The sequence below is a fragment of the Prenolepis imparis genome, unplaced genomic scaffold (genome assembly GCF_030444845.1).
Source record: "Prenolepis imparis isolate NDT839.2.m4 unplaced genomic scaffold, iyPreImpa1.0 SCAF_66, whole genome shotgun sequence".
Taxonomy (NCBI): domain Eukaryota; kingdom Metazoa; phylum Arthropoda; class Insecta; order Hymenoptera; family Formicidae; genus Prenolepis; species Prenolepis imparis.
This window is the reverse complement of record NW_028141224.1, coordinates 123573-136018: the sequence shown is the minus strand read 5'-3', so window position 1 is coordinate 136018 and position 12446 is coordinate 123573. Positions and strand designations below refer to the sequence as shown.

Sequence of the window (12446 nt, the reverse complement as noted above, 5' to 3'; positions counted from 1 at the left end):
GCGCGGGTACTTTGGAACTTGTTTAGCGTATAATGAACGAAGGGCGGTATGCGAAATGGACCTGACCCTCCGTTCGGTTGTAATTAGCGCGAGCGAGAAGTCCCGGATTCGATACTCACGCGGGTAGCAACGACTGAGCGGATCACGTGCGCGGCGCGTGGACGTTGATATCCCGGCGTGCGACCTTAAGTTTTATAGTATCGAATTTCGGGCGGTGCAAGCGGCTTACGCGTGTTTCTACTACGACGATATCCGTATGTGAATATCCCGAGGTGACTCGAATAATAGTACTTATGTCAAATTATATTCAACGGTCTCCTATGTCGACCGAATGTCTGTTTGTCATTATATCATATATTGAATTTGTATTGTTCTGGTTTTTATTAGTACTCATGTTTTTAATACTCTTTCTTATTATTTACTTTCTTTTACTTGCGTAAATATACTCATGAAAACCCAGCAACTTTGCCCTGTTATTCCCCTTCTTTCGCTGTCGCAAAGCGAACCCTTGCCGTCGGCCGAGCTGCCGCGCCCTTGATCGTCGCGATCTCTTGGCGGGTATTGGATCGAGCGTGCCGGATTCGAGACGGACGCGGCGACCGCGCCGCGGAGTTCCGGTGAGTAGCGGTACGGTTTCCCGTACCTGGCGCCCATTCCAGTTAGATAGAGTTTTGATTATTAAACCCGCACGCTCGATGGCCCGAATGCTCCGAGAGATCGTGTCGAAGGAATCTCCGCGAAAATAACGATAATTATAATTAAATTTATCGGTTATAACGTATACGGGAAGTAGAGGAAATACGGTGATAGATTATATATTAGGTAATGAAGGACTACGGGAAAGAATAGAAAGACTAGAAATAGGAGAGGATATTGACTCGGATCATCACCCAGTAATTTGTTGGATAAGGGAAGAAGGTAAATGGGAAAAGGGAAAGAGTAAAAGGCAAGGGGGCAAAAGGGGGATATGGGATGAGAAAGGGAGAGAGAAATTAAGGAGGGAAATAGGAGGGATAGACATAGGAGAGAACGAAAGGGGGGTGGGAGAAGAAATAGAGAAAATGAATGAAAGAATAAAGAAAGCTTTAGAAGAGTGTGGGAAAGGAGATGATAGAAGAAAGAGAAAGAGAGAGGGATGGTGGGATAAGGAATGTGAGGAGGAGAAGAAAAAAGTGAGACAGAAGTTGAGAAGAGAGAGGAAAGGGGTAGAAGGGTGGGGAAGTTATAGAGAAGAATAGAGAAAGTATAGGGAGATGTGTGAAAGGAAAAAGAAGGAGGAGGGAGAAAGATTAATAAGGGAGGCAGGAGAAGCGAGAACAGAAAGCAAGGTATGGGAGATAGTAAACAGGGAGAGGAGGAAAACGAGAGGAATAGAAGAAGGGATACAGATGAGGGAATGGAAGGAACATTTTATGGAACTGTTAGGAGGGGTAGAGGAGAGAGTTCTGAAAGGAAAAGAGAGAGGAAATAGAAGAGGACAGGAAAGAGACATAAAATGGGAGGAAGTTAACAAAGTTATAAATAAATTAAAGTTAAATAAGGCAGTAGGCTTAGACGGAATACCAAATGAGGTCTGGAGATATGGAGGAGAAGAAATAAGAAAATGGGCCTGGGAGATTTGTAATAGAGTATGGAGGGGAGAGGGGTGGCCAGAGGGATGGAAGGAAGGGATAATAGCGCCGATAGTGAAAAAAGGGGAAGGAGATAAGGTTACGGACTACAGGGAGTTACACTCATGTCGACGCTGTATAAGATATACACATCGATTCTGACGGAAAGGTTAAGGGAAGAAGTAGAAGAAAAGGGGATAATACCGGAAAATCAGACAGGTTTTAGAAAGGGAAAGGGGATAATGGACAATGCATATGTATTGAATTATTTAGCGCAAAGGCAGATTTACAGGGGAAAAAGAAGATGATAAGCGTGTTTATAGACTTAAAAGCAGCCTTTGATTCGGTAGACAGGGAGGTGCTAATAAGAACTCTAAGGGAGAGAGGGTTTAGAGAGGGGTTGATAGAGAGAATAGAGGAGATATTAAGGGAGACAAAGAGTAGAATAAGGATAGGAGAAGAGGTAGGTGGAGAATTTTGGACGGGGAGAGGAGTAAGACAGGGATGTCCGTTAAGTCCGTTGTTATTTAATATTGTGATTGCAGACTTGGAAGAGGATATGGCTAGGGGGAGATGGGGAGGGGTTAAACTGGAAGAAGGGAAGATATATTCGATGGCATATGCGGACGATATGGTACTATTGGCGGAAGAGAAAGATGGGATGAAGGCAATGTTAGCAAGAATGGAAAGATACATTGATAAAAAGAGGCTGGAGGTGAATGTGATGAAAACAAAGATAATGGTATTTAGAAAGGGAGGGGGTAGAAGAAAAAGAATATGGTGGATGTGGAAAGGGAAGGAGATAGAAGAGGTTAAAGAGATAAAATACTTAGGATATGTTTTTCAATCGAATGGCAGACAAGAGGGACACATAAAAGACAGAGTAAGAAAGGCAATGAGAATTATGGGACAAGTGTGGAGCATAGGGAAAAGGAAATTTGGGAAAGACGTAAGAAAAAGGATATGGTTGTTTGATGCGCTGGTCTGGACGGTGTTAAGTTACGGAGCCGAGATTTGGGGATGGAAGGAAAGGGAAAAAATAGAAAGAGTAGAAGAAAGATTTTTAAAATGGATACTAGGAGTAGATAGGAGTACACCCGGATATATGGTAAGGGAAGAACTAAAGAGGAATAAACTTAGAGGTAGAGCAGCGAGAAGGGCATGGAACTTCGAGAAGAAATTAGAGGAAGGAAAAGGAGGTAAGTTGGCGAAGGAGTGTTTGGAAGAAATTAAGAAAAGGATAGAGAAGGGTAGAAGGATATCAGACTGGGAAAAGGAAAGGGAGGAATTTTTCAAAAGAAAAGGTTTAGAAGAATTAGCGTGGAAAAGGGAAGGAGGGGAAGGAATGATAGGGTATGAAATAGTAGAAAGGAAAGAGAAGGAGGGCCAGAGGGAGGAAAGGAGGGAAAAATTAGAAGAATCGAAATTTAATAAATGGTATAAGAGAATAAGGAGTGAGGGAACCAGAGTACCTGAAAAAGGGATGGTCGGAGATGAGATGGGGAAGGGTGACAAGATTCAGGTTAGGCAATGAAATAAGAGAAAGCAGGTATTGGGAAAGTGAGGAGAAAAAGGAATGCAGAATATGCGGTAGAGAGAGAGAGACATGGGAACATGTATGGAAAGGATGTGGGAGAGGAGATGAAGGGAAGGAAGAAAGTTGGCAAGAGGCAGTAGAAAGAATATTAGGAGAGGAAGGGAAAGGGGAAGAATGGATGAAAGAAGTGTTGAAAGGAAGGGGGGAGGGATAGAGGAGAGGGAGAGAGAGAGAGAGAGAGAGAGAGTGAGAGGAGGGGAAGAGCTGAGAAAAGGAGAGAAACGGAATGGCACGAGGAAAACCGGAAGCGGAGGTCCAAACTAGGCTAAGATAGAGAAGGGTTATAGCGTGTGTGTATAGGCAGGCTAAGAAAAGAGTAGGATAAGTAATATAAGTAGAGTGTAAATAGAATAAGTAAGTAGAATAAGGTAGGATAAGAGATAAATGTACGCTAAGAGAGGCAATGAATTGTAACCCCTTTGGGGAATCAATAAAGGCATATCTAAATCTAAATCTATTGGCGAAAAATATAATAATAGAGTACAATTAAGAAAGAATTGATATGATTAAATATAATTGAATGTTCGCGAACATCGAAAAATATATCTAAAGAGATTCCCGCTCGCTCTCATAATTGGCTCGCGGAGAGGCACCATGCGCGATAGACCGATTCGCGCAAAGCACGCAAAGCACGCAACGCGTCCCTCTCTACATGGCGCCCAATAACAGGCTGCCGTTACACGATGATTTTGCGATAATCCTTTAAAAATAATCGATGCCCTTTGTAAGGATCAACCTTTTTTTGTAATAAACGGAGACCCGGAGAGTTTAAGATATAGATAATCCGAGTTGTTAAAAACAGTCTCTCTCGATCCTTTCAGAAGGAGAATCAAAAGAATGCCTCGTCGATATATAAAGATTGAAATCCGTTGCTAGCGGGATTCAAGTTTAAACTAACTTTCAAAAGTGTATATCTTTTATGTTCATTAAAGAATTGTGTTGTCGCAAAAGGAAATCTTCATTCTGTGCCGGGTTTCGTCCAATCCTTATCCTTACAGTCTTCTCTCGCAAACATAAAGTTGGTCCTTCGAGCCGGATTCGTTTTTTTCTTGTGAACCAAACCGGTCCTCTACGTAGGGGAGCTTCCCCAGTGCTTCTGAGAGCATCCTCCTAAAATTGAGAAGACAAATGGATACTGACTTGAAAACGATCGTGGCCTCTGCCACCGCCCTGTATGGGAAAATCTCACGCGCGCACGACAACTTGATGAAACTAGGCTCCGCGAAGATTACTTTTGGAGCTGTTGAAGCGCGGCTTCAGTCCCTTAAGAAGAACTGGACCAAATTTGACGCCCACGACGATCTCCTGGAGCATCTGGATCAGGTCAAGAATGACGTCTATATGAAGCAAGACATACCGGCCCTCGCCGAGGAGACTTTCCTGCTGAATAAAGGCATGTTGTTGGATCTGCAGCACGACCTTCAAGCCAAGGAGCGTGCAGCTACTGCAGTACCTCCACAGCACCAAGCCGCAGCAACACCGCGCACCACGCTCCCGCGTATCCAGCTACCCCACTTTACGGGTAAATATGAGGATTGGCCTGCCTTCAGGGATCTCTTCCAATCTCTCATCGGCCGGGACCCTTCCGCTAAACCTGTGGAAAAACTTCATTATTTGAAGACGTGCCTGAAGGGAGAAGCGGACCTGCTAATTCGAAGCCTTCCAACCACGAGTGAAAACTTCGACCGAGCTTGGCAGATCCTGACGGAACATTATGAGAACAAACGACTGCTAGTGCGCTCATATCTGTCCAGGTTTAAGTCCTTACAAAAACTAAAGGGTGAGTCAGCTAGCGATCTTCGCAAACTTTTGCATACCGTTATGAGCACCGTCGGCTCCCTCGAGAGCATAGAGCGACAGGTGACACAAGGAGAAGATCTATTCGTCCATCTTATTATCGAACTTCTTGATTCGCGATCGCGTCGCGAGTGGGAGACGGCGATTAGCAAAACGAGCGAGCCGGCCAAGTACGTCGCGCTGCGACAATTCTTAGATCAAAGATTACAAACACTCGAGACGTTACAACCGTCGAAGGTCGAGTCCGGTACCGCGAAGGCGAGTACGAACACGAGTCATCAAGGACATATGCAACACGATCGTAAATCTGACAGTAAACGAAGCCGCTGTTCCTTGTGCCATCAAGATCATTATATCATGTTTTGTCCTGATTACAAGGGGAAGTCTGCCGTCGAGAGAAAGTGACACGTCGACTCCAATAACCTCTGCTTGAACTGTCTCGGTCGACATAAATTAAATGAGTGTTCCTCCAAAAGGACTTGCTTCTCGTGTGGCGCTCGACACCACACTACACTCCACGACGCGTGCTCCGCGAATGATGTAGTGAAGACGTCGCACTCCGCTTTCCGAGTGTCCCGACCCACGCCTCCTGTGCTCCTCGCTACCGCGCGAGTTCGCGTAATCGATCGATACTTCCTGGCAGTTCGCTCGCGCACTGATCGATCAGGGCTCAGAAATATCCATTGTAGCCGAGTCTCTCGCGCAACGGCTAAAACTCTCTCGCTTACCTGCATCGGTCTCCGTTTACGGAGTCGGTGGGAAATTAACCGACGTCGCTCGAGGCCAAGTCAATCTCGAAATCGCTCCACGCAAGGGCGGAACCTCGATAAGATGGCGGGCGTAATTCTTCCTCGCCTCACATTATACAACGGCGGCAATCAAACAGACACTCAGGCTTGACGGCATACTCACGACCTAGTGTTGGCAGACCATGAATTCCTGGCGTCAGATCCAATTGAACTTCTGCTTGGAGCAGAAGTGTATGCCGAAATCCTCCAGCAAGGACTCCGTCGAGGTGCTCTTCAGGAACCTGTGGCACAAAGGACAACGTTAGGATGGATCCTGTCGGGAGCCGTCGGGAGCCGTCGGGAGCTCCAACCCATGTCAGCATCTTCGGACTTACCACTGTAGCAAGGATGACGATTTGCCAGGTATGGTCCAGCGGTTCTGGCTTCAGGAGGAAGGGATCGTTCCGGAAATTCCCCACTCCAAGGAGGAGCAGGAAACTGAAGAGCACTTCGTCCGCACCCATTACCGCCAAGAAAATGGGCGATACGTGGTGAGGCTTCCGGTTATACCGCCGCTACCGGATCTGATGGAAACAAGGCGCTCTGCGGCTCGATTGCTCGGTCAGATGGAGCGGCGATTCGCTCGTGATGACCCGTTGCGTGAGCTGTATGTGGCCTTTATGAGCGAATACGCATCATTGGGACACATGTCCCCTGCTACTTCGCCACGTCGGGGAACCGAACCATCATGCTTTCTTCCTCACCACGGTGTGATGCGCGCGATTAGTTCCACAACCAGACTTCGCGTTGTCTTCAACGAATCGTCAACGGTTACGTCCGGTGAGAGTCTTAATCGTCACCTTCGAGCTGGCCCGAACCTTCTCCCATCATTGGCGGACGTGGTGCTGCGCTGGCGAATTCATCGGTACGTGCTAACTGCCGACATCGAAAAGATGTTCCGGCAGATCCTCGTCGATCCTGCTGGCCGGCCTCTGCAACAGATCCTGTGGAGAAACGAGGGCCAAGCTGAGATGCAAGAGTATGTTCTAAACACGGTAACTTATGGATTAACTTGCGCCCCGTACCTTGCCATGCGCACTCTACGTCAGCTAGCCGATGACGAAGTCGCTCGCTTTCCAGAAGCCTCCGCAATACTACGAAGAGATGTCTATATGGATGACGTCCTCACGGGAGCCGCTTCCCTGTCCGAAGCAAGGGACATTCGCGATCAGCTGTCGAGTCTGTGCATGGCGGGCGGGTTTCCACTCAGAAAGTGGTCGTCTAACGACCCTAGCCTCCTTTCTGATTTTACGCCGGACCACCGGTTGCAGAGGGAATTGCCTTCCTGGAAACCTCAGGATACCCACACCATGCTGGGTCTCCGCTGGCATCCGAACTTCGACGGGTTCTCATTTGCTACCAAGGCTCTAAACATGTCTATCATCACCAAAAGATCAGTTCTATCGTTGAAATCTCGCCTGTTCGACCCGCTCGGCTGGTTGGCTCCGGCGATTGTTCGGGCGAAGATTATGTTTCAATCGACATGGCTGCAGGGTATCGACTGGGACGCCCCGCTAGATGACAACAGTGCCCAATTATGGCCATGCTTCCAGGAGAATCTTACGCACCTGGAGGAAATCTGCGTTCCGCGCTACGTGCCTTTGGGACCTGCGGATGCCTCCGTCGAACTCCACGGCTTCGCAGATGCGTCCGAGCGAGCGTACGCCGCCGTTGTCTACGTGCGGACGACCATCTGCAACCAACAAATAGTTAGACTAATCATGTCAAAAACCAAGGTCGCGCCGTTAAAACAGGTTACCTTACCTCGGCTAGAACTGTGCGCGTCGACTCTACTCGTACGTTTGGCAGCCCACGTTCGGAAGATCCTCGAAATCGACCACGCCCCTGTACACCTGTGGTCGGACTCAACGATCGCCCTAGATTGGATCCGAGGCCATCCTACGCACTGGAAAACCTACGTCGCGAATCGAGTTTCTGAAATACAGACAACGATACCTGAAGCTCAGTGGCATCATCTCCCAGGATCATCGAATCCGGCTGATTGTGCCTCGCGAGGCATATCGCCAGGCGACCTAGTCACGCATGCCCTCTGGTGTCAGGGGCCGCCCTGGTTGCAGGAGAGCGATATCGCGTGGCCGGTCTCCCCTGAACGACCTACCGACGGCGAATTACCGGAAGAGCGACATCAGTTGCGCTCCGTCGCAGTCGCTCAGCGTCAAGAAGTGAATGAACCCCTCGAATTGACGAGATTTTCGGCCTGCAATAACCCGGCTGCACCCCTTTCTAGATTCGCATGGCATTCTCAGAGTCGGGGGGCGATTCAAACATTTTCTGCTATACTTTGATGAGAAGCATCCGGCGATACTGCCCAGCGCGTCACATCTCACCCGGCTAATCATCGAGGCGGCCCATCAGCGAACCTTACACGGCGGCGTTCAACTCACTCTTGGCTCTCTCCGTCAGTTGTATTGAATCCCTCGTGGTCGGTCTTTAGTGAAGACCGCGATACATCGCTGCGTCACCTGCGCCACGAGTGCTCCCATCGAGGCCCTTTCTACATACCGGGGTGGACTACGCTGGGCCAATACTGCTGAGAACGACCAAGGGTAGAGGTCATCGTTCATACAAGGGCTTCATCGCTGTCTTCGTGTGCCTCAGCACGAAGGCTGCGCACCTCGAGGTAGTATCGGATTATTCAGCCGATGCGTTTCTGGCGGCCTTTAGACGTTTTACAGCTCGTCGAGGACTTTGCCGCCACCTCTACAGCGACTGCGGCACTAATTTCGTCGGAGCCGACAATCAGCTCAGAGCTCTCTTCGCCGCTAGCGGATCCACCCAGCTCCAGATCGCCAGTCAACTGACCAACGACCAAATACAGTGGCACTTTAACCCCCCGTCAGCTCCTCATTTCGGTGGCCTGTGGGAATCCACCGTGAAATCTGTAAAGCACCATCTCCGTAGAGTAATAGGCAAGGCCACACTCACGTATGAAGAGATGAGCACTCTTCTCTCGCAAATCGAAGCGTGTCTCAACTCGAGACCCATCGTGGCACTATCAGATGATCCGGACGACCTAGCCGCGCTCACGCCTGGTCACTTCCTCGTCGGGTCAGCGCTAAATGCCCTCCCAGAGCCGAGCCTACTAGATTCAGCACCAAGCCGCTTGACACGTTGGCAGGTTCTCCAACGTATGCGCGACCACTTCTGGGAGCGGTGGTCCAGTGAAGTCATCAACTCCCTCCTCCCCCGGTCAAAGTGTAGGACCGCGACCGACGAAGTGTGAGTTGGTCGTCTATGTCTCGTGCGAAACGAAAATACACCACCCGCCCGCTAGCCGCTAGCTCGAATCACACAGATTTACCCGGGAGACGACGGTCTCGTCCGCGTAGTCCTGGTGCGCACCGCTGCCACTACGTTGAAGCGCCCGATCGTTAAAATCGTGCTGTTACCAGTAAACGACTCCGACGCTCCGGCGGGACAACTCTAACAACTCGGTGCACCGCATCAACAAAAAAAAACCTCGCATTAGCAGCTAACCTAGAAACGAGCTCACCTGAGGTTCCGCTTATGTTTGCTGATATAAGCCAAATAACTTCCACCTTTAAGCATCGCTCGCTTCATCGCGTCCGCAATCAGCACTCTAAAGTGTAAACTGCATTCGGTTCAAAAATCTGCGAAATGAGAAACTACGGCGAGTGAATAGAGGTTAGACTTTGACAAGTACTACCTTCTTATGTATCCTCGTCAGCATAACTCATAGGCTCTTCTTCCATTTGCAAAAGAAGCATGCTCTTGACAAAAAACTTTATTTTTTGTTTTATTCATTTCATCCGCTCATTGCTGTAATATATCACGCCCTCGCATTCGCAAGCCGCTCGCGATCACATACAGTCACGTGGAATGGTAGCTTGCCGCGAGTGTTACAAAGCGTATAGCTTATATATTCCATTCAACAGCTGATCCCAGGGACGGCACATGAAGTGGGAGCGAAGAGCCCCTCGGCACCCCCCCCGTAGGTCACCACCTTGTCGTAGTGGGGGGGCTCACCCATCTCGTAGAGAGAAGGGTGCCAGAGTGACCCGTACCTAAGTCTAACTTGGGTACAACAGCTCCCTGGACTCTGGGTGTTCTTCCAGAGGCTAGGGGGGCGGGAGATAGAGTCTCCGGGTGCTAGTGGAGGGCTTGCTCTCATCCCAGCGTCCCGGGGACGGCCACTCCCGGGCCACCCGGACGTTTCGGGCTCGAGTCGGGAGGGGCGAGGAGGGGAGTGTTTTCGGGTGCTGGTTGGAGGACTTGCTCTCGTCCCAGTGTCCCGGGGGGACCACCACCGTCGCTGGGCCGCCCGGACGTTTCTGGGGCAGGGTCAGTGACGATTGGCCAGGTGCACTGCACGGTGCTGATACACCAGCACCTGGCCAAGCATTATCACTTCGGTGGTGATGCGGGTGGGACGTGGGTGCCGGGTATGACGGTGTCTGGGCCTGGGGTGTCGGATAGTCTCCCGGCACCCGCGGCCTGGCATCGGCGTAAAGCGGCGTCCCACAATTGGGGGATGATCCCTTCTGGCGAGGCGAGCGGTGGGGAAGACGTGGTCTCCCTCACTGGTGCCCTATCCCAGGGGTATCGGGACGGCGAGGAGATATGCCCGGAGATATCCGGATATCCGGAAGCTTCCGGATTCGCCGCCGCGTGCCTCCCCAAGCCGCCCGGAAGTATTCCGGGTCCGTACCCGGACAAATCCTTTATTTGGACAAATCCTTTCTCGCTTTCAAACGAAGAATGAGTTTAAAATCTCATTACTAACAAAAGCGTTCCATAATGATAAAATGGGAAATGTTATTCTTGCTGTGCCTCTTAGAAAATACACCGATGTTAAAATATTGATGGATATTTCGCTCGTCATGGTCGTTTGATATACTTTAATTATTATATTATTTAAGCGTTTGTTTAAGTTAAAATTTGTACTGAGGAAGACTAAGTCGAAACGTCTACATGTTAAGTAAGAATTTACATGTTATTAATTTTAAGAGCATGATTAATTGAATATATTATATTATATTATATCTGTTTATTTGCTCGTTAGTTGGCCTTTCACTATATTCCATTATTATTATTTATTGCGTTATTTAGTCCATATTTAATGGAGGAACCCCCAGCCCCCCTCGAGAGGGAGGAAACAGTGGCGGAGGATGTCGAGATGGAGGAGTCATCCGCACCCCACCCCGCTGCTAATAGCGCCCAACTGCCGGGAATAATCAGCCAGGCGCGGGACCACAAGGAGGAGAGAGGAAGGGAAGAAAGGATGTGAGCTAGGCTGGAGGGGCTGATCGAGCGCGCAATAGACAAGCGACTTGGGGTCCCCCAGACTAGCCCGGCGAGTGGAAGGAGAAGAAGCTGAAGGGGAGCAGGGCGTTGCCGCAACCCAGCACCAAGGCAACCCCTTCAGCTTCAACCCCAGCCAAGGGGAAAGGGAAAGGAAAGGAGAAGGGCCAAGGCGTGACCATCCTCAACCCGCCAGCCAATCCTGGCAAGCCAGGGGTGGCCACACAGGCCCAGAGAAAGAAGGAAGAGGCGAGGAAAAGGGAGCCGGTTACTGCTGCTGCTGTTAACAAACAGCAACAACAGCAGAAACAACCGACAAGGAAGACGGCCGCGGTAACGAATACCGCACAGCAACAACAGCGGAAGAAGGATCAGAAGACCACCACAAGCCCGGGGACTCAACAAGAGTCATCCTGGGCCACTGTCGTGAGCAGGAAGGCGGCGATGGCCGAGAAAAAGGCGGCCCAAAAGGCCGCCGCCTCAGCCAAAGCCGCGGCTAAGGGAGGAAAGAGAAAAATCCCTGTGATACCCACTTCGGAGCAAAAGGCCAGGAAGGAGCCAAAAACGGCCGTAGTCACGGTCACATGCCCTCCTGGCCGCTACGAAGAGGCAATGAGGGAGGCAAGGCTGAAGCTGAACCTCAATGCCATGGGCATCACGGGGGTTAAGTGCAAGAGGGCAGTTACCGGAGCCCTCATTTTTGAGGTTCCCGGTAAAGAAAGTACTAGGTTGGCGGACATTCTGGCCGTCAACCTAAGAAAGGTGTTTGCAGGCCAAAAGGAGGTGAGGGTGTGACCGGACGATGGGTCTTGAGAGTTCGGGAGTTATGTTGTTTAGGTAGTTTTCCTACCTTTAACACGGTCGCCAGTCCGTTTCTCTACACTACGGACAAGATCTCTGGATCCCCGGAATGAGAACCCCTTCACCAGATGAGTACCGCTGCTGCGTAGTCTACCTGGTTCACAGACAAGACCTCTGGATCCCCAGGATGAGAACCCCTGCTCCAGATGATCACCACTGCTACTTAGTTTACCTTGTCTCCAGACAAGACCTTTGGATCCCCAGGATGAGAACCCCTTCTGCAGATGAGCACCTTTACTGCTTCACTGCTCGCTGCTACTGCGTAGCTTCCTTTGTCAGAGACAAAGGCACAAGAAGACGTCATCCAACTGTCACCTTTGTTCGTCGTATGCAATGACGCAACACTCGCGTCACACACGTTGTTAATAATTAATCGTATTAATTATTGTTTCAGAAACCACCAGGATGTGGCAGCTTCCAGTCTATGCGTCAGGACCTGTCCAGGATTCACCGAAGACGTCACCACGCACAGGATTTCGGTTTATGGATAAATAAACGAGCACTCGATTT

At 49.7% G+C, this 12446-nt stretch overlaps 1 protein-coding gene across 1 annotated transcript; it reads left to right on the top strand.

Annotated features, from left to right (window-relative positions):
* The first annotated feature begins 5935 nt into the window (after positions 1-5935).
* Positions 5936-12427, top strand: LOC145947330 (uncharacterized). The gene is made up of 5 exons (XM_083057133.1): positions 5936-6053; positions 6156-8060; positions 8288-8931; positions 11124-11803; positions 12331-12427. Exons 1-5 carry the CDS (start codon positions 5936-5938, stop codon positions 12425-12427), a joined length of 3444 nt encoding a protein of 1147 aa, XP_082913259.1.
* The last annotated feature ends 19 nt before the right edge of the window (positions 12428-12446 follow it).

Excerpts from the sequence above, each read along its gene's own strand:
- LOC145947330 (XM_083057133.1), top strand. The coding sequence starts at position 5,936 with ATGAATTCCTGGCGTCAGATCCAATTGAACTTCTGCTTGGAGCAGAAG. Across the intron at positions 6,054-6,155 it reads CCTGTGGCACAAAGGACAAC|GTATGGTCCAGCGGTTCTGG; the intron begins GTTAGGATGGAT and ends ACGATTTGCCAG. Across the intron at positions 8,932-11,123 it reads GCCGCTTGACACGTTGGCAG|CCCGGCGAGTGGAAGGAGAA; the intron begins GTTCTCCAACGT and ends CCCCCAGACTAG.